Here is a 25956-nt window from a genome sequence, read left to right as displayed (position 1 = left end):
TGAAACCCTTCTGATCTCACAATTTCCCTTATCACAGTGCCCCCGCCCACCAAATATCCAATCCGTCAAAGTTTGTAACCATGTTTTCAGTAGACAGATATATTCTACTTACGCAGGGAAGGTCTCCCGTTACTTTGATGTACACTGTTGGCTTCTACTTTAGAATCATCAGATATGGCACCAGGACTGGTGACTCCAGGAATGATGGGGAGGTTGCGTGGTGGTGTCTGAGCAACAGGGGAATTGCGACGATCCAGCAAAAACTTACGACCATAGATGATTCGAGTGCCTGGAAGAACAAAAATGTGTGTTAGGTAACCTGCATCCCTGTTGCCTAAGAGCATATTGTGCAAGTGCCTTTTTTGTTTTTAAACAGCAAAGAAAAAAAAAAAAGACCTTCCTGCTAATACAGACCTGTAAATATTTGGGAATGTACACGTCTTAATGTTCCCAAGCAAAACACCTAACACTAATCCAACTATGGCTACAAGTCAAACAAGCTTCAAGATGAAGACCTATGTGTCCCCTCAGGATTAGAGAGAGACTCCCTACACTATGGTTAAGTGGAATGTTTGGCCCTAGGATTTCCAGTGCTTCACGTCCTCCTGTATGGTAGGGGTGCACGGAGGGGAAGGTTATTACAGATGTAAGAAAGCACAACTGTATAAAACAGTTACATAGTATTATAACCCTGAAGACTTGCTTGCAGCAGGTTCTGCTACCAATGACAGAGCAGCTGATGTGTAGCAAACTAGAAACACAGAATGGGAATGATGCCTCCCCTGCACAGGGCCCTTTTTAGGATCAAACAGCAACTGCTACTACTAAACATTTGTTGCAGTTCATTTTGAGAAGATCCCTTTACAGTAGTCAGTCAGTTACTGCAGAGGATCGAGGCTATGAGCGGCTTCCTGTAGACCAAGGTTTGATTCCCTTAGCCTGCATTTGCCTACTGTGGAACTCTGAGCAAGTCACTTAGACAGTGTTCTGAAGTATTGGGAATCTGGGCTAGGTTCCTCAATGGTCTCCAGGATGACATGCCTAGTAACAACCAATGAACCCACAAAATCTGTAAGGGAGACAGTTGTGAAGAACTCCCAAGTAGTGTTCACATCAGCTGTCACACATCTAACGATAAGCCCCCCCCCCCCCACACACACACACACACAATGATAAAGTTACCTCAGCACAGATCACCACCATTAAGATATGTCCCTGAAAAAAAGCTGCCAAAGCTTGACAAAAAAATGTCCCTTCAATGCAACCGTTACAAAAAGTCTGGTGACAAAGATGACAATCAATAACAAGGGTTTCTTAGCAACAAGCTTCTTCACCCAGGAAACAAAGGAAACACTTCCCTATGTTTAGAAATACTGCAAACATGGAGACAACACCAGATAAAGTCCAAAAAGTAGTCACAAACTGCTAATTTAATGTTCAAATAGCACAGCACAACGCAGCTCATTCAGTAAGTGCTTTCGTCTAATACTAGACTTCCTCAGACTGAATGAGAAAAAACAAAACAATTCTTTTATACAATAAACAATTAATTGAATAATTATTCAATTTAAACGGGTCTATATTAAATCAGCGAACACTAAAAAAAAAAGCGAACGCTGATTTATCGACCCCCATGTAAGTGAAAGTTTACAATCCCGAACACTTGGAACAGCGATTTTTTTCCCCAGGGGAAAAAAATCTCGGTTCCACAAAATAAATAAATAAATAAAAATAAAAACTTACATTACATAAGTGGGGGGCTTTACCCCCCTACTTGAATATACCAACTTCAAGATTGCACTACAGTGAAGAAAACGGCAAAGTAACGGAGGCAGCCAAGCGATTTCTTTCCCAGGGAATGAAATCGCTTATATGCCGTTTTGCTATTTCGTGCTTTCAAGTTCAATCAAGACACATTTGAAACATTGCATCTTTGATTATATAATAAAAACCAATTTAAACATATAAATCAATTAAAAAGTACATTTATAAGTTCAAATGTAAATGCAGCTTTAAAAAGCAATAACAAAGTTTGTAAATAATTGGATGTCTAAATCGTCAATACTTAGTGTTTTAACCATTTCCTTTTCAAATAAATTTTAAAATTTTCCTTGTCATTAAGACCAGTGGGAATACTAGCATTTAATTTTACTATCCAGCAGTATTCCCTCCAATCTAATTCTTCTTCAACTCTATTGTCAAAATCCCGTACTTTTTCCAGCACCAGAAATCTTGGGAACCCCTTGCATTTACTAACACTATAATGCTTTCCCCATGCATTGGTAGTATACCCCTTTTTGATAGCATAAACGTGTTCATGTATTCTCCTATAAAATTCCCTGGTAGTTCTACCTATATAATATGAAGCACATTCTGAGCAAAGAGATAAATAAACTACAAATTTGCACCTGCAATCATTGATATTCAATAATTCTAACACCGTTAATATAAATTTCATCTAGACCTTTAAATAGAAACTTGGAATAACTGCAGTTTAAACACTTTATAATGGTTTCTTTTTCTTTTCCAAAATATTTTATTTTGTCTTGAAAAATATTTTTAAAGTTATTCCCTTTTTTGTTAATAAAGATAGGGAACATCACCTACCACTTTTCTAACATCCGGGAAGTTGTCTCAACAATTTTTTTTATTTGTTTACCATCTAAAGAATATGGAACAACCACCCCAATTTTTATTTTTTTTGCTGGTGACAAAGATGACAATCAATACCAACAAGTGTTTCTTAGCAACAAGCTTCTTCACCCAGGCAACAAAGGAAACACTTCCCTAGGTTTATAAAGCTAATAAGTGAGAACATGACAGAAGGCTCATACCCAGGGTACAACGCAGGTATTTCTTGTATTTTTAGTACACATGAAAATCAGCAGCAAGGGGATTGGCTTACTAAGAGCTCCGAGACAGTTTCATGATGGAAATAAGGATTCATTCTAAAAGGCATGATCACTGTGAAAAACAAGACAAGGCTTTTCACATGCAAACAAAAATCTAAAGCAAATCAATTAGAGCAATACAAGTTTAAAGGCACTGCCAACAAATACAAGTTCTACTGATAAGATTTAAAACCAGAATTCTTTACTGCAAAACCCAGACACAAAAAAACAAACCTGAAGTTCTTGCAAATGCCTTCTTAAGGAGTTTCAATATGGAATATGTGAACAATGGCAGAAGTCTACCAAGATGGTCTGAGCACCTTATCTCCTGTAGCAGATTATGTATATACTAGTTGCTTTCTGAAAACCATAAAGAAAATCGGCTTTTTGAACTTCATACCTCTCAAATGTCCCTGATTTTGACTCAAATTTTAAATCTGTCCCTCTTAATCCCTCCTAAAACTATTGACTTTTGGAGGAAAGGTGGGGAATTACACTTAATGAATAATGACAATAATTAAGAGTTATAAACTTCTTTTACTTCAGAAAAAGTGTATTAATTCATATGCTCTGATTCTGTCTATGTTTCAAGTTAATAGCACTATTTTAAAAGTGTCCCTGATTATCCCCGATTTTTCCTTGACTTGTCCCTAATTCTGTCGAAATGTGTCCCCAATTGGTTGAGAGGTCTGAGTTACTTACCTAATGTTGTAAATAAAACAATTCTGTAAGCAGCAATATACTAAAGTGAAAATAATAGCCAATATATATTATGCACCCACATCTGTAAAAACTGTCATGTAAAAAATTGTTTATATATATATATATATATGGGTCTACCTGACAACGTCGACAAGCCACAACATCGACAACCAGTTTACCGACACCACATAACCGACAGTCCACAAGATCGAAAAGCCACAACATCGACAACCATTTTACCGACAGCACATCAAAACAAATCCCCTGTCCAAAAAGCACACACACAACACAACAACACCAAAATCCTTACAAACCCACACTAAACCTCACATACACAACTATCTACAACCTTAACCCAAACCCTAAGGTCCGTCACTATCACACACTTACCTAACCCGCGCCCTAACCCTAACTCACTTAACCCGCCCCTAACCCAAAGACTATCACTACCGACACTTACCTAACCCGCCTCTAACCCTAACTCACTTAACCCGCCTAACCCAAAGACTATCACTACCAGACACTTACCTAACCCGCCTAACCCTAACTCACTTAACCCACCCCTATCCCTACAGACCGTCAATATCGCACACTTACCTTACTCGCACCCTAACGTCCGTCACTACCGCATACTTACACAGCCTTTTCCCATGTCGGTGTTCTCAGCGTCGGTGTTTTCATCCGTCGGTCTTCTCAATTGTCGATCTTCTGGCGTCGGTAAACTGGTTGTCGATGTTGTGGCTTGTCGACGTTGTCAGGTAGACCCATATATATATATATATATATATATATATATATATATATATATAGTATCTGCATCTGTGATAACTGTCATTTTATGTACATTTTACAGTGTCTGAGGAGATTTTCTCCCCGGGCCTCTGCTGAAAATGGACATATATCCAGCTGGACTAGCCCGGTCAACAAATGCAAAATAAGGTCTCAGAAATCAGAAACTTCCATCCATAAACTTTTGCACATGAAATTGCAGTTGTTTAACACATTCAGAACTCATTTCTATATAACTCATTCTTTCCGTTTTCTAAAGATCCCACATTTGGCGCATTTATTTATTTTACATTTGTTAACCGGGTTGGTCCGACTGAGCTTTTGGCTCATTTTCAGCAGAGACCCGGGGAGAAAAGCTCCTCAGGACAAAAAACAATTCATGAAGTTTAAGTAATATAGTAGTAACAATCAGCTTTAGGATCTTTCAAGCAGAGACCTGCAGAGAAAAAAAGCTCCTCAGGCAATACAATTATACAGAGTATTAACAAATGGCAGATGAGTATGAGAGTTGTTACAAACAAAGTTTTAAGAATCAGCACGAGAATATGAGACTAGTTACAATATCATTTAAGCTGCTTAGTGCAAAATGAGTTAATAGTTAGGCAGTTGCTTATTTAAAGTGGGTCGGATCTAGTTGTACAGGAGTTCGGAACAAGAAAGGAAAGTAAGAATGGCTAGAAGGAGATGTAGGGGAAGTAGAGTATAGGAGACAGACTAGGCAAGTAGGTTATTTTGAGACTGAAAGAATTAAGACTGGTTGGGGATGGAGAAAGGGAAGAGGTAGAAGAGGCAAGGGAATAGGGTTAGAGATACATAAGAGTGAGGTGGTGAAATAGGAGGAAGGATGGTGGGTTCAGGGTGGTTGGCTACAGTGGCAAGACCACTTTGTTTTTAGGTATTTCCTTGTGGCTAATTTGAAACTCTTGCTATGCTGGAGGGATTTTATTTCCAAGGGGAGTTGGTTCCAGGTTATAGTTCTACAGAAGGCAGCCTATTTTGGTTTTGGGTTTGTAGATGTCTAATAATTCTTGATTTGAGCCGCATAGAGTCCTAGCAGGGGAATATTTGGATATGATAGTGGAGAGGCTGGAAAGAGTGATTTATAGTTGGAGCAGCTGAGGGAATTCTAGCCGGTCTAGTTGCTGTAGTGCTAAGCAGTGGTGTGACTTGTAGGTTTGGTTAACTGCAAATCTGGCAATCTTATTGTAGGTAGTTTCAAGCTTGGAAATAACTGTAGAATTTAGGTTTGTGAATATGTGGCAGCTGCACAGGAGTGTTGGGAGTAGTAAAGCCTGGGAGAGAGTTATTCGGGCAGTGTTAGTTAAGTATTTCTTGCTACGGAAAAGGTGTCCATGTTTCTGATGAGTTCTTTTTACCGAGTAATATGTAGATCAAACTTAAGCTGATCATCCATTGTTACACCTAGCAATTTAGTACTAGATTCAGCTGAGATGGTAGTGCTGATGCAGGATAAGATGGTAAATTTGAGTGTGGTGAAGTTTTACGGAGGAAGAGTAGGAGCTTAGTTTTTTTTGGATCAAGTATTAGTTTGTTATCACTAAGCCAAGTCTCAATGGTGTGGAAGGATGCCTGGGTAGTTGAGTGGAGGTCAGTTGGGTTGTCAGCAATGGATATAACAGTTGAGTCATCAGCATATTGCACAAGAGATGACTGGGGACAAGAGGAGTAGAGCAAGTTGGTGAAAATATTAAAGGGTAGTGGTTCAAGTATGGACCCTTGGGGGACTCCCATTTGTACAGTGAGAGGGGAGGATAGTGCAGAGCCATTTAACTGATTGCTGGTGGGTAGAGAGATAGCTGGAGAACCAGGAGATAGTAGGGGGAGAGAGAGATGTAAGTTAGTGCGTTTGTCTAGAAGGAGAGTGTGACAGGCAGTGTTAAAGGCTTTAGAAAGGTCAAGGAATAGGCATGAGACAAGTTTATTGTTATAACGAGCTAGGCAGACTGTGTTGATGAATGATAGTAGTGCAGTAGTTGTATTATGCTTGGGACGGAAACCATGCTGTGTGGGTGTGAGAAGGTTTTCCTGGTGAAGATAATGCATTACTTGCTTTTGAATGCATTTCTCTAGGATTTTTGAGAGTGGAGAGAGTATGGCAATCGATCTGAAGTTGGATGTGTCTGAGGAGTTACCCCCTTTGTGAATGGGTAAAGAAATTCTTCCATACAGTGGGGACATAGGATTCAGAAATGGATCTGTTGATCAAGATGGATATAGGATAGGCAAGAGGTTCAGAGGCAATCTGCAGGAAATAAGAGGGTAGCTAGGTTTAAGTTTAGAGAGTAATGATTTAACATAGTTTGTTGATACTGCTTTTAGAAAGAAGGAGTTAGAAGGGTTTGGAAGAGTTATAGAGTTTGTGCGGGTGCTAGCGTCATTTCTGGGGGGGGGACTTTATTATGGAGTTTATTGAGTTTATAAAATGATTGTTAAATTTGTTGGCTATGTCTTCAGGCGTTGCACTGGGACATGGGTTAGGAGAGGAAGGGTTTACTGGATGTAGAGTCTGTTTAATACAGCTCCAGCATTTTTTGGGTCTGATTTAAGAGTAGAGGGAGGATTGACATAGAAGTTTATTTTGTCGTAATGGATGTTTTTTTTTTTATTTTATTTCCGATTTCTTTATATTTCTGAAGGAGAGAAGGGGTCCTAGTTTTAGTCCATATTTTCCAAATCCTATCCCGGTCTTTCATGAGGGTTCTGGTAGATTTAGTGAGCCAAGGAGCAGTATTGGATTTGATTCTAATCCTGTGAAGAGGAGCAAAGAAGTTACTTATCTCTTTTACAACATTCAGTACTTTAGTTACAGTTGGTTTAGCTTCTGAATTCTAATCACCAGTAATTGCCTTGTTAGAATCCAGCAGCATTAAACTTACTAAGGATTTACTGTATCTAAGCAATTCATATCTTGTGTCCTAGCTCAGATTAATAATTTCCTTAGTTATAACCATTTGCTCCCCCAACATTTCAGACAGTTTTCGGTAGATAATTTTTAAAATCTGCCAACTATTTCATATTAAGGTCCATTCTTTATTCTATGCTCACTTAAAGTTGGGATTCAACTTTTACTGTAACTACATGATAACTTGTGTAAGCATTTCTTTTTCATTTATAAGGACGTCTAGTTTCTACAAAAAAAAAAAAACACTTTTGATTGATCCATACTTATATGTTCAAATGTTTAATTTATGTATCAGGAAAATAGCATCTGTGTATATAGTTTAATAGTTGTAATTTATAGGTATGTACTGTGTTTTACTGTAAACTGTAGCTATGTTATAATTGACATACGGCTTCTATATTTTGCTGTTTTGTTTTAATTAGAAAAATTAATAAAAAGTTTTGGTAAAAAAATCTGCCAAATATTTACACTCCTAAAAAACATATTCCCAATTACTCCTGTCTTTCCTATCACGCCTCCAGCATTTGCCATCTGCATGAAGAAAAACATTCTAAAGTCTGTTTTGGGGATAAAAATACATAAGCAAACACTTCTAAGCAAAATCTTAAACCTTTTGGACTTTGTTGAATATTTAGGAGCCATACATATGTCCTCCTATTGTTACTTTATAAATTGCTTTTCCAGTTTCTCTTCTTCCACTCATTTCTAGTTTCCTGTAATTGATTCTTATAATAACAATCCAATATTTTATATACCCCTACTTACTATCCCTTTTTGACAGCAGTTTCTGTTCTAAACACAACTAATAACTCTACCAGAGCTGGTCTTTCACTTAACACTCCCTTGTTTCTTTCTATTTGCCTATACTCTGCTATCAATCCCTGGTAGGGAAAGCAGTTTCTTAGCTGCAGTGCAAAGTTCTGCTTGGAATCATCCTACATCATTAATGTTCCCTCTCTAGTCGTTTGCTCCCAATCCCCTAGTTTCTTTGCCAGTTTTCTCCAGTAAATTCTGCACCCCCCCACCTATATTTCTATACCCCTACTTGCAGTCATCCCCATTGGCAAAATCTCCTTTCTCATGTTGCATTAGTTGCTACAGTACTCTCTACTACCTTGTGGATATATTTTGTATGATCATTGCTAGAAATACATCCAAAATTCTACTCTTTCCTTATTTCTTGACACCCCAATTCCATCGTAATCCCTTTCCACTTTGATTTATAACATTCTGCTTGTGTTATGCATACAATTCTTAAAATAGCCCTAAGTCAGACAGTCTTAAACAATCTTACTCTATGGGGAGAACAAGTTACCCAGTTGCCCTCTTCACCTCCCATATAAATTAATTCTGCACTTCATTAATTACTGCCCACAACTTCTCATCTGGATAATATAAACATGCCTAAGGGACTAAAAACATTTTCAAAGCTTGCATTTTGCTGTTCATAATTATGAGCTACCAGTTCCTCACGTTTTGCATTAGTTTTGTTTTTTTTTTAGGTTTTATTTCATTTTATGTTACATTCAATTACCAGGATGGTACACTGATCACAACTGGCCATTTGCACGTACTGCCTGGATCTCTTCTCACATATTCCTCAGCGTCCATAACAGAAAATGTTTTAATCCATACACTTACAATACGAGTATTTTTGAAACAATTCATGTGTGGGTACATAGTTGACCACTATTGCCTCTGTCTTATCTTCATTAAAAATTTTACACCCCCAAAAGATTTGAAACAGTTTCAAAAATGTTCACAACTCAAAAATGTCCATTTTGGATGTTTAAAGTACAAAACAATATAATTTGCAAATAACGATAACTTTTCTTATTTACCATGCAGTTTATATCACTGCATTTGTCTCTCATATTATTTGCCAATGGCTCTAAATATAAAACAAATAAAGGGGAAAGAGGACACCCCTGACTTGTTCCTCTGTTCAAATGCAGCTTGTTGGTGGGGAACCCTCCCACTTTAACTCTTCCCTCACACCCTTCATATATCCTCCTAATTAACTATATTATTCTATGAGGGAGTGCAATTACTACCTACCACTGTTCAACCCATTATCTCCCAGCCAACAATACAAATGTTTTCTCTGTATCAAAACCAGACAAAAGTAGCAGCATTTTCCTAAATTCTGCTTCTCCCTGGACCATCAATGCTCTATTAATGTTGCCAAAATTATATTACTCAAACAATAATAATAGTGGGTCTGACCAATGTAACAGCTAGCCCCAGAACTGAACCTGCCATTGAAATGTTTAGTAAAAAAGACAACATGGATTTCTATCCCGTGCTTTTTGAAGTCATGCCACTCAAGAGAAATGAGACACACTGGAATGGGCTAAACCAAGTCTTCCCATATGATGGAAGAAGCATTAAAAACCTATGTGGATATAGAGGGACTATAATCACTGACTAAGTGAAACTTAAAAAGAAATCCTGATTGGGCCTGGAATAGCATCTGAAGTACAATCTGTAAAATTTCAAAATTGGACTTTTAAAGCTGGCAATTTGGTAAAAACTCAGATGTTTTATTTCAAATCTAGGTGCTTAGGATTTCCCTTTCTCTTCCCCCCTTGGCTGACCTGGTGTGACTCAGGCTGAACTCTACAGTTCCCTACAAAACGGTGTCTACAGGACTGCAATCAGTTTCTCTCAGCATTTAAACAGAGTAGGTTGCACACAAAAAGCTTTCACTTACAGTGCTTTGTAATTAAGCAGGTCACCATACTGGTCAGCCACAGGGATCTTTTTTTTCTACTTGAGTGTTTGCCTCCTTCCCCTGTAACTTAAGTAAATTCACTCTTACATTAAGAGCTATAATACTTACCTTATAGCTTTAGGACACCTTGTAAACTGCAATAGCCCCGCTACGCTCGAGCTTCTCTTCGCTCCCCTCCCTGCCCCCAATTCCTTCCTGCCCCCAGTACCTCTAAATTTATAGTACTATAGCCACTCCCCCACTTTCTAGATCCTATCTGCTTTCATCTGGGATAATTCCTCCCACCCCCATTCTTCTACCTACATTTTAATAGCACCTATTAGCTTTCATCTGGCATTCTCCCATCCCCCTTCCAGTACCTTTACCTCACCACAGTTCCTTAACTCACTAGCTGAATCACAGATAATGATAAACTCCTCTTTACTACCCCTCTTGTTCGCACCATACCTCCTTACCTTGTATGAAAACCAGTTTCTCATGGGATGTCAGGTCCCAAAAGGCCATACTATCACCCCAGCTGTAAATGCTTCCACCTTCAACCATACTTACAGTACCAGATCCTATCCAACATCTTGTTCAGTCTATCAACATCTCAATCCCAGGCACATTAGCTCTAGATCCAAACACTACCAGAAACTAATAAAATTCCTGAAGTTCATCACCAAGTATAGACTCAACCTAATACTTGGTGGTGATAGTCACCCCAACCCTGTCCCACCCACTTCAGATACACATACCCCCTCTACTTGCAATCTAAGCTACAAACCTACAATTAATAGGCCAACTAACTCTCTCCTACCCTGTCATCTCAATATTAGAAGCGTTAATAACAAGGTACATGAATTGCATGCACTTCTGGATGTCCACTCCCCTGAGATTCTCTGTTTATCTGAAACCTGGTTAAAACCTAACACTAAAGACAATGAAGTGTTACCACCTGGGTACAACATACACAGGCTGATCGTGCTTCGAGGAAGGGGGATGGGGTAGCTGTACTCTATAAATCTGAGTTGAATGTCACCATAGATGTAATACAACCACCTCAGATTAATAACTCAGAAATTCTTGCCACCAAATTGCAACTTAATAAAAATAAATGCATTAATATAATCTGTATGTACATTCCCCCAGGTAACAATATATCTACACTTGAAGATTTCCTGCACTGGCTATCATGTCACTACCCCCAAGAAACCCTACTACTTGGAGACTAACAGACTGGGGCACCTGTTCCTCAGAATCCCCAACCAGCCATATTAACCTGCATGCATTTACACAAATTATATCCACCCCTACCAGGATAGGTAAACCCAACAAAAAGAAAGCATACTTGACTGGGTACTCAAATAGTCATCCCCAACTGTACACCTCTGGTACCCTCCTTGATGGCCTAAGCGATCACCTTCTCACATATGTAATTAAGCACAAAACCATTAATTCCCAACAACACTTACACAGAAAGGTTAGAAACAATAAAAGCTTTAACCCTGCCAAATTCCAACAAGAACTAAACTCATGTAATTGGTCTATTCTAAAACACCTCCCCTTAGAGGAAGCGGTAGCATACTTTAACAACAAATTCCTTAAGATCCTTGATTCGCATGCACCTGTTTGTTCAAAGAGTACCAAAGCAAAAACTGTGCCATGACTTTCGAAAGAGTCTAAACTCAAAATTACCCTTAGAAACACAGCATGGGCTTTATGGCGTTCTTCTAAAGATCCTCAAGATCACATTAAATCCAGGCAATCCAGGAACAAAACCAGAAAATCAATTTTACAAGACAAAAAACACTACTGCAATTTACAGACAGTAAATCAAAATAACCCTCAGAAGTTTTGGGCAGGTTTAAATAATCTACTACACTGAGCAGAGTGGATGAGAGTTGTTGACCACAACTGTTAGCTGAGATATACAAGTATCCTGTTTTTTTTTCGATTATTTATACAGATTATTGTTTCTAACAATTAATATATAGCACTTTTATTGCCTGCTTTTTAGTCTTTGAGTGTATGTTATTGCTATTAACTAATCTGCACAAGTAACTGATTTGTTTGCAGTTGAAAGCATTCTGTATCTTTACAAATCTTTATCCGTTTAAAAACTTTCATTTGTGGCTTTCTCTAGTGCTTACTGTCTTGTAGGCTATTGCTTTTGTCCCCACCCCCCTCCCAGTTGGTGTCTTGCTGTTATACTTGGTGGCTTTGCAGTTGCCCGCCCCTACTGTAAATCTGATCTGTGACAGGCCAACTAGGTGGCCGCCTAGGGCGCCGTTCTAGCAGGGGCACTTTTCTAGTATTTATTTAGTGTAGGTAGACCAGGATGAGGGCACTGTGGAACCCTTTTGCCTAGGGCACCAGTTGACCTAAGGCCTCTCCTGCTCCCAGTCTAGTGTCATTAGCTCATTCTACCTAATACAGAGAGAACATTGGATAAGGCCTTCTGTTTCTCCTTTTTCCCTTTCAAAACAAAAAAAAAACATTTTGTTTTTGCCTGAATCTCCTTGTGTTCTGACTGTGCTTCTCAAACATTTTGGAAATAGAGTATATTTCAGAGCATTTATTATAACTGTAATTGCCTTAATATTGCTACAACTCAAGTGCTCTAGGTTGCACTGCATCTGAAGTGTTTGTGTGTTTTAGCTGCTTTTCTGTATATATAGACTTCTCTGTTTCTTTAACTAAATAAGCTCTGCAAAGTTGTTTTATTGCATTCCTGCCTGTATTTCTGAGTTTTTTGCACTTTTGTTTTTGCTTAGTTTACCTGGTAGGCTACACACTCAAGTGTGCTAGCCGAATTAAAGCATTTACTGTGTTTCTGTACCTAATTTCTGCTACTTTGTATAAAAAAAAAAATAAAAAAAAATCCTCGTTTCCCACCTTTACTGAACTACAATAGTCCAGTCTTCAGGTATTGCTGATCTCTGGGCTGTGTCATAGTTGCTGTGTTGCCCATATCCTTATTTGGATAGGAGGAAGCTTCTTTGTTCAGTGAGAGTGGGGAGCTCTGAGCAGCCTATCTGTCCCTTGAGGAGTGGTTCCAGCCCAGTGACTTGTAGCTTATTGGCCGTTTTGGGCCATTTCCTATCTCTTTCTAACCCCCTGCTTTAAAGCCAGCTTTAGCGCGCTTTTGAGTTTGTAATTTAAAGTTTGTCCTGTTCGTTGCATTTACCTGTTGAGGCCACACACTCAAGTGCGCTAGCCTGTGTTACATATTTATTTCATTTTCCTGCTGTTAGTTGCAAAAAAAGAAGATTATCCTTGTTTCCCGTCTTTCCTGACCTAGAGTAGTCCAAATACAGGCTTTGCTGTATTCTGGACTTTTGGAAAGTTCCTGTGTTGCCCATTTCCTTTCTTGGATAAAGGGAGGCTTCTTTGTTCACCAGTGGCGGTGGGGAGCTTAGAGCAGCCTATCTATCCCTGAAGGACTGTTCCCAGCACAATAATCTGGTAGTCTATTGGCCGTTTTGGGCCAATTTCTAGCCCTTTCAAGCCCCCCTGTATAAAACCCGCTTTGGCGCGGCTTTGCGCATAGCGCAGCTCCTCTTAATTGGGTTTAAACCATTCTCGGCTCCACAAAGTCTGCTCTTCACTTTTTCCCTTAGAACTGATCTAGTTCTCATAATAAACACCCTATTCCTACTCTAAAGCCTGGTACTTGCTCACTAAAGCAATTATATAAGTCAGCACTAAAAAATTAAAAGCACTACACCCTCACAAACTCCACTTGAGTACCTTGTTCCCCATTGGCCCTTTTTTTCAATTATAAAGGAATTCCCAATACTATTCTAGCATGTCCAAAGGTCAGTTGTCAATCTCCTCTCTGGTCCAGCTGGTGAATCTGGGAATCTTGAGGCAATGTTACAACTGCCTCATGTACACATACAATCCTCTTCTCCCAACAAATTCCAACACATGTGAGAGATGCAACCATATAGCCAAACTGGAGACTAAGCTCTCTCAACTCAGTACTGGCATAACCAGTCAGGAGGAGAAGGAAACCACACTCACTACAATTCCAGTCTCACATAGACCTACCACGACAGCAAACCAAACACAAACACACAAAAACATACTCGGAGGCTCTAAATAAAAATTTGCCTAAGCAGCAGAGACCTCCAAAGCAGACACCCAAGCAACCGCTACCCCAAAACAAAACACGTGCAACACATAGTTCACAAAGCCAGTGTGCCGAACAGTCACAGCCCTTAAGGCTAAACAACACACCTGATACACTTGTAATAGGTGAATCTATTGTCAGGCACACTGACGTCCCACACACCAGGCTGAGCAAGGAGAAGGTCACGGTGAGCTGACTGTCGGACGCTAGGATCCGTCACCTAACACAAGCACTCAGGTCACTCCAAGGCAAGTACAAATATGACTCAGTCATTGTCCATGCTGGTGTAAATGGCCTGAGACGTACCTCCCTGGACTACATGAAAAGAGACATAGAGGAGCTCTCTGAGCATGTAGCCCAGGCCGGTATGACCATGATCTTGAGTAGCATCTTACCCTCACCAAGAATTATGCCACAATATGAAGATAAGATGATCAATTTCAACAATTAGCTTAAGTATTGGTGTCATTCAAAGGTGATCCTACGCCTGTAAGCCTGGGATGACATGCTCGACAAGCCACGATGCTTCGCTAGGGACGGCTTGCATCTGTCACCCCTGGGCTTTCGGATATTGGCAAAGGCTCTTGCCACCCCCATAGTGCCTTTTTTAGGCAAGGCTCAAAAGATAAACCCACTTCCATAGGTATCACAAGAGATAAGAAACTAAGAGTAATGCTACTCAATGCCAGAAGTCTAAACCTCAAGATGCACACACTCGAAACTCTCCTTAGCATGGAGAACATAAGATATCTGTGCAGTAAAAGAAACCTGGTTCAAGACTCCCGAGAGCACCCCAGTACTACCAGGTTATACCTCATACCATGCTTTTCGGCACCAAAACTTGGACCGCACCACAAAAGGAGGGGGAGTATCAATATTCGTCAAAGATACCCACACCTCCAGGTTGGTGGCACAGCACAAAGCATCAGAGACTATCCATGTGCAACTAACAGTGGGTAAAACTGCCTTCCAGTTTATAGCCTGCTACAGACCACCCTCCCAAACCCAGGAACCCCACTCGGCCTTCCTGAGAACACTGGAAAATATGAAGGTCTCTCCAAACACCATTATATTGGGCGACTTCAACTACCCAAACATAGACTGGGAGCATTACTCTAGCTCCAACACCCTAGCCCAAAGGTTCCTAGAATTTATAAACTCAAATGCTATGGAACAACTTGTTACCACTCCCACAAGAGGGGAAAACATACTGGACCTGATCATCAACAACATGGGGGCTCTATGCTCCAGACCAGAAGTGTATCCCTCACTGGTAAGATCAGACCATAAACTAATCTCACTGGATATTCACATCCCGGCCCCACCCCTTGCCCAGAAAACCACAGTGAAAAACTTCTCTAAAGCAAATTTCACACTCCTCAAAACCAAGGTGGAATCCTTCAAAGCCCCCGGCCCTGTGGAAAATACAGCCCAGACCGCAGAATCCTTTATAAACGCATTCTATGAACACCTTCAGGAATGCATGGATCATGCAATCCCAAATAAAACCAAGACCCAATCCTCCAAAGGCAGTCGTCCTGTCTGGTGGACCCCAGCCATAAACAAACTATACAATAGAAGGAGGAAGCTACTACATGATAGAGCAAAATCCCAAAAAGGGAAGGCATCTCTGATCAGTATTAGCAAAAAACTACGGGCACTCATAAAATCGTCTAAGGCCAGCTTAGAGAGAAAAATTGCACAAGACACTAAGGATAATCACAAGGCTTTCTTTAGTTATGTTAGGAACCTGGGTGGGAATTCCCAGATATGCTCAGAATTAGTCCAAAATGACAAAAAATACACCGAACCCACAGACATTGCCAACATCCTAGCGGACAGGTTCAGCGCAAACGTCTCCCCCCCTCCCTACCACAAGGGTAAATATCTATCCCAGCAGAGTGTTGCCCCCCTGACATCTCAGATGCTCAGGTAAGAGCCGCCCTCTCCAAAGCAAAAAACACAGCATCAAAGGGACCAGACGGTGTCCCGGGCTGCGTCCTACATGAACTCCAAGAAGAGCTAAATCCAAACATAAAACTACTGTTCAATCTCAGCCTTACTACAGGATATGTACCCAAAGAGTGGCGTACAGCAACAGTGGTCCCTCTCCACAAAGGTGGTGCCTCAACGGATCCTGGAAACTATCGCCCCATAAGCCTGACTAGCTTGGTCTGCAAAGCTATGGAAAGGATCATCATGGACCTCATAAATAAAGATATTGGGGACCTACAGACACTGGATCCTACCCAGTTCGGCTTTGTTAAGGGCAGATCCTGCCTCTTAAACCTGGTCGATTTCTTTGAAACAGTCACCAAGGCCACTGACGAGAGGAAGGTGGTGCACACAGCCTACCTGGACCTCGCAAAAGCCTTCGATACAATACCCCACTCAGGCATTATAGATACGCTCACCAGCTTAAATATAAACCCCTATGTCACTAGATGGGTTGCAAACTGGCTCATGGACAGAACCCACATGGTTAGAATTGCTGGAGCCATGTCAGACTCCAAACCAGTTACAAGTGGCGTCCCACAAGGCTGAGTCCTGGGACCTCTCTTGTTCGGTATATATTTCTCGGAGGTACAGGCCAACACGGAAGGACTGTGGCTGACCAAGTTCGCAGATGACTGCAAACTAGGCGCCATAATCGACTCTCCAGCTGACACAAGCATCCTACAAAAGGGCCTCATAGAAACAGACAACTGGTACCAGAGCCATGGCCTCAAGCTAAACACCAAAATGTGTATAGTCATCCCCTTTGGCAAAAACAAAGTGCCCACAAATTACCACATAGGTGGTAATCTATTAAGTACAGAAGAAGTAATTAGGGACCTGTGGACCCAAGTTGATAGCAATCTCTCATTTGAAAACCACGTGGCTAAAGTGGTTAGAAAAACATTTTAAATAGCCCACCTAATCATGAAGGGATTCACATCTAGATCAGGGGAGGTCATCGTGCCTCTTCACTCATCAGGCCCATAATTGAGTACAATGCCCCTTTTGGGATGTACCTTACCAGACACATGCAGCAACTGGAAAGACCCCAAAAGTACCTCACCAAGAGGATCAAAGGGCTCAAACAGATGCCATATGCTGCCCGGTTAAAGAAACTCCAGCTCTACTCAGTGGCATACCGCCTGCTCAGAGGCGATCTGTGCCTGACGTATAAAGCCATGTCCAACCCGGAATTAATGGACATGCTGCAGCTCAGAAAATCAAAATCCCACCGAGCTACGTGCTCGAGAGACTTGAACCTCAGCACTGAAATAAATAGGACATGCTGGAGGGACAGATTCATAACCCAGAGGCTCCTTTCACTCTGGAATAAAATCCCAGTCCAGGTTAGGCAGAGTCCCTCATTGACTCTCTTCAAGAGGAATCTTGATGAGTGGATGGGAGATCGTAGGTTTACCCCGGGTATCACTTCTGTGTCACTGTTAGACAGAGGCACAGTATACTAACCTCAAAAAATGGCATAGCAAAATTCATTTAAAATGGGTGGCGAAAGCCAAACACACTCTGGCTAGGCTTATGAATGCCGTAGGGCAGATAGCCTAGTATGAACCTATGAACATCCTGGACAAACTTCAAGCCCAATCCCTGCTGCTACTACTGACAAAACCCCTGAAGATGCTTCTGACAGTTTTAACCGATTCTTTACTGAGACAATTCAAGCCCTAGCTAGCCAACTACCTCCTAGCTCCCCTGGTCCTGAAAGTAGCATCCCTAGAAACCTACTCGCATTCAGCTTCCAACCAGTCGTCACTTCACTTATCCGTACCTTGATCAAAAAATTAAAACCCACTACACTTTCTGCTGATCAACTCCCTGCCGAGTACCTACAAAAATCAGCTGATGCTATTGCTTACCCAGTCTCAATACTAATCAATCGAACCATAGTAGAAGCTAAAATTCCTACCATCTGGAAAATATCCTATGTAATCCCACTTCACAAAGGAGGCAGCTCTACTGAATTCTCCAATTATAGGCCAATAGCTATACTCTCTCCACTTGCAAAGATTATTGAAAAATGTATTCATAGACAACTCATGCACCACCTAATCCAGAATCACCTTATGGCAGACACTCAGCATGGCTTCCATCCTCATCACAGCACTACTTCAGCCCTCCTAGCCTTTACCAACACCATAAACCATAATCGCAACAATAATTATATATCCTCAGCCCTCTTCTTGGATCTTTCCAAGGCATTCGATATGGTTGCTCACCAACTTTTAATCCACATCCTACAAACATTCTGTCTAGATACTAAAGCCCTTCAATGGTTTCAATCCTACCCGAATGGTCGACAGCAGGCTGTCCTCTGGCAGAATAAACTCTCTAGCCTTCTACCAAACACCCTTGGAGTACCACAACGCTCTATATTAGGGCCCTTGCTGTTCATCTTCATTAACTACCTACTGTCATCCCAAAAGTCAGCTGTATCCAGTATGCTGATGACTCCACTCTGATTTGCTCAGCCACATCTCCAGTAGAGTTATGGTCAGCTACCCAGACCACCTTTAATACAATAGAAAACTGGCTTTCTGAACATTGTCTGATCCTAAATGCCAAAAAAACTAAAATGCTATTTTCACCAACACGTAGGTCTACCGCTTTCACCTTTACCATAAATTCAAATGATGGCACAATAATCTCCCATGACCCCTCTACAAGTGTCATCATAGACCATCTAAAATTCGACCTACATGTTAACCAAACTATCAAAACCATCAATAAAAAACTAGGGTCACTTTACAGAATAAAAGCCTTCCTAACCCCTCCAGCTAAAATTGCCATAGCTCGCTCTCACCTTCTTTCAACCCTTCTGTATGCATCCCCCTCTACTCTCGAATTTAAACAAGACTGTCCTTAAACTCTCAATTTGCTACAACCACATTGCCAGGTTTGCCACTGGGCTGCCTTTTAGGACACATCATTGCATCAATCTAAATCAGCTTGGGTGGCTTGAACTACCCAGCCTAATCCAGTATAACCAACTGATTATGGCCTATAAAATCCTCTATAATCCGGACAATACTCCTGCACTTAAAAATATTATCACCCCCTATAACAATCCTAGACTGCTTCGATCCTCTAACAAACTACTAATTCAGACTAGCAAAATTAATAACACAGCCGGTGACTCTCTCTTTGCAAACTCTGTAAGTAGATTCTGGAACGCTCTTCCAGCTTATTTTCCACCTCAGGTCAATTTAAAACTAGACTCAAACAACATTTGGCACTTAACTGGCTATGTCAATGTATCAAGCCTGGCTAACTCTCTCTAAAATGTGTAAAAATTTGTTAACCAGTTTACTGTGTAATTTAATTTAATCCTGACTTGCTCTCAGGATTAACACTAACCTGTGGAACTTGTTTAACTTGCTTACTTATGTAATCTCTGTAAATAGTATGTTTGTAATATGTAATGCTGGTATTATGTAATGCTATATCTGCTTACCCTTGGAGCTTTTCTCCCAGGGCCTCCGCTGAAAATGGACATGCATCCAGTCGGACTATCCCGGTCAATAAATGTAAAATAAAATAAATAAAGTATCATTAAAACAAAAATGTTTGAATGTCTAGCAATGCACAAACTTAGAAAAGAATATCTCCTAGTAATATGAGAAAGTGGGTTTCAACAAGTAATCCCAAGAACTTTGCCAAGTACTTCAAAGTGTTTGCATAGGTATTTTTATACCACAAGCAGACTTTTCCTCGGGTAGATTTGCAAATGTTGGAAGTGTGATAGTGAAGCAAGACGCAAGTGAAAACATTTTTTGGGAGTGTAATCAGTTGGCAGACTTTAAAAATTCCCTGTAGATTACTCTGCCAGAAACACTGGGTGGGCAAATTGGTGTAACTAAGGGAGTGATTTTTTGAGCTGGGATACAGGATCTGAATTGCCTATACGCAGTTAGCAATTACTAGAAAATGGAAATCAAAGTCTAAATTTACCATATTAGTAGTAGTGAATCTAGCAACAAGATAAAAGAACTGAAGTGGGATCTTTAGACAAGGGTGAAAGCAATTTACATAGAAAAAATGGGAATTGTGGGAGCAATACATGCAGAATAATATTTTAGTGGAACAATGCTTAAGAAAAGGTAGGAACTGAATAAGCTAAGTAATGTTAAATTTACAATAATTGTATAGAAAGTTATATACTATATATAATGTTTGTAACAGAAAATATGTCAAAAATGCTTTTTCATTTATATAAATGTATGACATGACGTGACAAGATGCCATGGTGGTGCAGAGGTTAGCGTTGTCGCCTCATAGCAAGAGGTTCTCCCGTTCGATTCTCGACTGGAGCGCCTTCTGTGAGGAGTCTGCATGTCCTCCCCGTGGTCGAGTAACGTTTAAAGACATGCAGGTAGGTGCGAGCATGAATGAGTGTGCCTTCTTTGAAGGTTGGGCATCGGGCTAGCAACTCTGCACCGTAAAAATCCGCTGCCAATCATTAGCAGACCAGAGTTCCGCTGTGGCGACCCCTAACCGGGAAAAGCCAAAAGACATTACTTGCTGCCTATAACTGATAATTCAATAAAGTTGATTTTAGTAAAAAAAAAAAAAAAACATTGGCAAACTAGTAACTTTGGTAAAATGTTTATTAATTAAAGAAACTTTGTTTAAAACTTAATCGTCTGCTTCTTCTTACACAACTACAGTTAGAAGTGTACAATCTCTTGTGAAACAAGGTAGCAAGTAATATGGGGGAAGGGGTCACATTTTCAGATTCTATTCCATTAATAGTAGAAATAAAAAGAGAATGCTAGTAGCAGAACTGTGAAAAGTGATTACACATGCTACATATATAGCTATTTCTACAGAATGTGATAAGACTACGGCCAGTATTATTAAGAATTATGTTACTGTGCTACAAACAAAGCTAATAAACTTATTACATTTTTTTTTAATAGTGAGAAAACTTTCAAATTCTGCTAAACTCCAGAAACAAGACTAAACCTGGGAATCTCATAGTATGTAAGCATAACATTTATCACAAACAAAAAGTAAGCATTATATGCTTTAAAAGTGAAATCAATTTGAATTTCTACATGTGCACGTGGTTACTAACAGTTCTAAGAAAACTTAAACTCTGCACATGTAGCAACTGACTTGACTCATGGTGTCATAATAACAAAAAAAAATTTCTCCATTCCAAGGTACCGTGGAAAATGTGGGAGGAGGGAACGTCTACAGACACCATTTAAAAGGCTGATAAAACTAATACAGAACAGACAAAGCAATAAATTGAGTTATCATTGCAGTATAATATTGGACATATTGCAACACAGTGATATTCTTCAAGCCATCCAGAATCAAAAGAAGAAAGGAGTTAGCAAAGAAGCTACAAAAGGTAATAGAATCTTTTTATGGTTGGATAGAAAAAAAGATCATACGTGTTATTGGAAACCTCTATGAAAAATGAAGTAACAAACAATGTAACAAATGCCAGCAAAAAATATTAAGAAAATGTTCAATTTGTCAGATTTTTCTGAGGAGAAAGTGCATCATGAAAACAGGTGCACTTATTACTTAACTGATGTTTTGAACAGCTCTAAATGTTTGACTGTTTTCATTTCATCTGGGACGTGATTCTATAGACCAGGCCGTAGTCTAGAGAAATTTATTTCTCCTACTGTGCTTTTGGGTGGGTTAGTATGGGGAAGTCAGTCTGGTGAGGTTTGCTCTGAGTGTGTTGATGGAGAAGTACAGAGAAGGTCAGAAGAAGTTGCATTGTGTCTTTGTGGATTTAGAGAAAGCATATGACACTAGAGAGGAGTTGTGGTATTGTATGAGGAAGTCGGGAGTGTCAGAGAAGTATGTAAGAGGGGTACAAGATATGTACAAGGGTAGTGTGACAGCGGTGAGGTCTGCGGTGGGAGTGACGGATGCGTTTAAGGTGGAGGTTGGATTACATCAGAGATCAGCTCTGAGCCCTTTCTTATTTGCAATGGTAATGGACAGGTTGACAGACAAGATCAGACAGGAGTCCCCGTGGACTATGATGTTTGCAGATGACATTGTGATCTGAAGTGAGAGTAGGGAACAGGTGGAGACGACCCTGGAGAGGTGGAGATATGCTCTACAGAGAAGAGGAATGAAGGTCAGCAGGATTAAGACAGAATATGTGTGTGTGTGAATGAGAGGAAGGAGGACTAAGACAGAATATATGTGTGTGTGAATGAGAGGAAGGATAGAGAAATGGTGAGGATGCAAGGAGTAGAGGTGGCGAAGGTGAATGAGTTTAAGTACTTGGGATCAACAGTTCAGAGTAATGGTGAGCATGGAAGAGAGGTGAAGAAGAGAGTACAGGCAGGATGGAGTGGGTGGAGAAGAGTGTCAGGAGTAATCTGTGACAGACGAGTACCAGTAAGAGTGAAAGGGAAGGTCTACAAGAGGGTAGTGAGACCAGATATGTTATACGGGTTGGAGACAGTGGCATTGACAAAAAGGCAGGAGTCAGAGCTTGACGTGGCAGAGTTGAAGATGTTAAGATTTGCACTGGGTGTGACAAGGACGGACAGGATTAGGATATTACAGGGTCAGCCCAGGTTGGAAGGTTTGGAGACAAAGCCAGAGAGGCAAGATTACGTTGGTTTGGACATGTGCTGAGGAGGGATGCAGAGTATATTGGGAAAAAAATGCTAAGGATGAAGATGCCAGGTAACAGGAAAAGAGGAAGGCCTAAGATAAGGTTTATGGATGTGGTGAGAGAGGATATGCAGGTGGTTGGCGTGACAGAGCAAGATGCAGAGGACAGGAGGAAATAGAAACAGTTGATCTGCTGTGGCGACCCCTAACAGGAGCAGCCGAAAGAAGAAGATTCTGGCTGTTTCTTAACGAATGGTTTTGTTCCCTAATGGAAAAACTTTTTTTTTTTTTTTTAGTTAGGAGCAACAACCCAGTTAAAAGAATTCTGAAGATGAAAACAAAGACTTGTGTCTCTGTTTGTGAGACAGTGAGTTTAACTACTTTAGGAGGTCACAATGATGCACTTTCATATCCGCCAGAAGAGCAAATCTGCCTATTTTGTTTCTGCCATTTGCAGTCTGTATGTGCTGTGGGGTGAGTGTAGGCAGAGCAGTGGTAGACCATATTCCAGTTTAAGGACTGACATTTTTAGCTACGAAGCATGTGCAGTAGGTGAAGGCAGGTGAGATATCCTATAACAAAGTTTGAATTGAGAAAGTACTTTAGTGGTGATATTTTCCTTATGAAGTGTAAAGTTAAGATAGGGGTCTAATGTAATGCCAAGGTACCTTTATTGGGTTGTATTTGGGATGGCATTTCCTTTACAGTATTTGAGAGTTAGTGATGGACAATGGCAAGTTTTTGAGGGGTCACCAAAAATATATTTGCTTTTTGGAGTTCAACGGTAGTCTGGTCTTATGAAGTTAATTAGATACATCTGCAACTTATGCCTGACGTATGGACTGAATGCTGTGATGAGTTTTGTTGGATGCAATCCCAAGTATGTTACTTGCATACATTAGAATGTAGATGTAGTCATTGATAACCAGGGAGAAAAGAGATTTCCCCAAAAACTAAGACTTGAAGTAAATCAATACTAAACGCTCTGTTAAATGAGAAACAACTGTTAGCAAAAAAATCGAGAAGCTCTATTATTCAGATAGTTATGGAACATTATAATGGAGTTCTCATAAAAATTTAGTTTGTAGAGCTTTACCACTGCTAAATGAATTAATCTGTTTTCAGGCTTTTTGTGACAAATGAGAAAATGGCCATTCAGAATTATGAATGATCATTAAGAAAATAACAACATATAATGAAAACAGGTTCATGTCATTTTGTGTTGTTGCCCTTCATTCTAAATTTAAGAATATATAAGGCTCGCCAACTTCAACATAAGGTATTATTCTTCCAAATTACTATTCCTAATTGGGCTAATGGAAGAGAGAGATCAAGTAAGCCCAGTCTACCATGTATGCACTCATTTATTAGCAATGTACAGCAACTATCAAGTGCCACCATCCTTCACAGCAAGCTGCGAAATAAATTCTGTAGGGAGTGGTGCACGGCAGGGCAACAGACTCAAAATGAACTAAATTCGCTTCCTCCTTCCCTTCTTAAAGGAAGAAACCGCCCGTTAGTCACAGTTAGAAGCACTGCTGCCTATACACTTGTCGCTGCGAAGAAAGCAGAAATTCTATCCTTCAAGGCTTAAATCACTCCTCTGAAAGTCATTAGATCTTGTCATTATTATCCGACAATAAAGAAGCAACGATAAAACAATTAGTTCAATTCCTGAAAAACACTAAGAAAAATGTTTACAGAAACCGTGATGTGCTGATGCCAACACGTTAAACAACACTAACGATAAATACTGCATCTATGTATTAGCAGATTTATTTAAAAAAAAAAAAAAAAGGAAACGCGCATTAGCACCACCGTTTCATAAGGCAACCCAAAGGGATTTAACGCGGGTTCAAGGTTCGCCAGCTATGCCGCAACTCTTGTTTACAGGGGAGTGGGAGTGACACTGCACGCGAGCACGGCAGTTTATAAACATGGCCACGTGCTCAATCTGCAGACCAGTGAAAAGCTCCGAATACAGCCCACCCAACTTCAACATACACAATGCTTCCTGGTTCAGGCTTATATAATTCTGCAGCAATAAATCATGCTTTGCAGTTTGTTCGTGCAATAAATTCTTAAAAAGTGTGGTCCAAATGAACCCCAATTCTGAACCGAGTGGCTGCGTTAAGTTATGTCACTGCGGGAAAAAAAAACATAACAAAAGCGAAGCTAAAAAAGGAGAAGAGCCACTTCCTGCTTGTATGCTGTTTACATTAAGCAAGCTACAGAACAAACTTTGCTTCCTACTTCATTCCCTTCTCATCCCCACAAAAAGATGCAGCTACCTCCAGGAGTGGTACAGAAAACGGTTCCTCCAGGGGTGGTGCAGTAGTCATGAGGTAGTTGGGTTGTGTCGTTGTCCAGCACCGTCCTGCTGGTAGGGATGGCCCGGCTCTCACTATGCTGACGACTGGCTGACATGTCTCAATGTTTTATTACAGCTTTTGTTTACAGACGTAGATGTCCCTGACTGCAGCACTGCACGGACGGACGGAGTCGGTCGGTGTTTTCCGGGGCTCCAACTCCTCCTCTCGTGCTGCTCAAGTTCGGTCCTCCAGCCGTCAGCACCGTCCCGCCCTGCCTCCGCCACCAAAACAAAACACCAGCGAGAGCCGGATGTGACGTCGCCGACGCCGAGGCCTTTCTTCTAAGTACTGTGACTATGTCATCTACTTTGCCGGTGCATGACTATTTGAAAATGAGTGGTGGTTGTAATAAGTCTTTAATTGCAGTTATGGAAAGTATTACACATATGCATTCTGACGTATACTGAAATTAAGAAAAAAAGTAAATAAAGCTATTTTTAATTGACTTTGAAGAATGAGTGACTGTTCATCATCTCTAATCAACACGTAACAGCTCTCTGTAGTAAAATAAATAGATGATAAAAAACTATAGCAAACTATCACAATTCTCAACCGATTAAAAGTACTACGTAGAAGATGTGCCTCATAAACACGTCCCAGACGGTCAAAGTCTATGGCAAACATTTTACACAGCACGTTAAGTCTAATTAGGCTCATATTTTTTGTTTGTTCCTCATAAAATTTGTAGTTTTCTGGCAAGTCATTGAGTAATGAAGTCACTAAATAATGACAGTAGTTTCAGTTTTTGAATTCATATCCTTCTGAAAATGTATGCCAGTACAAAAACTTTTATTCTAGCAACTTTCTAAGTTTGTAAG

General features: G+C 40.3%; 1 protein-coding gene across 1 annotated transcript in view; it reads right to left on the bottom strand.

The window, feature by feature from the left end:
* Positions 1-25396, bottom strand: part of EIF4EBP2 (eukaryotic translation initiation factor 4E binding protein 2) — a 53420-nt gene extending 28024 nt beyond the window's left edge. Inside the window, exons 1-2 of the mRNA XM_044056890.1 lie at positions 25058-25396; positions 113-289 (exon numbers count right to left, since the gene is read on the bottom strand). Coding sequence (XP_043912825.1) covers positions 113-289; positions 25058-25193 — 313 coding nt within the window. The 5' untranslated portion in view covers positions 25194-25396. The remainder of the gene's footprint in view (positions 1-112; positions 290-25057) is intronic.
* Between the last annotated feature and the right edge of the window lie 560 nt (positions 25397-25956).

The sequence above is a fragment of the Protopterus annectens genome, chromosome 14.part0 (genome assembly GCF_019279795.1).
Source record: "Protopterus annectens isolate FY-2018-M chromosome 14.part0, PAN1.0, whole genome shotgun sequence".
In the NCBI taxonomy this organism is placed as follows: Eukaryota; Metazoa; Chordata; order Ceratodontiformes; family Protopteridae; genus Protopterus; species Protopterus annectens.
This window is presented reverse-complemented; position numbering and strand designations above follow the sequence as displayed.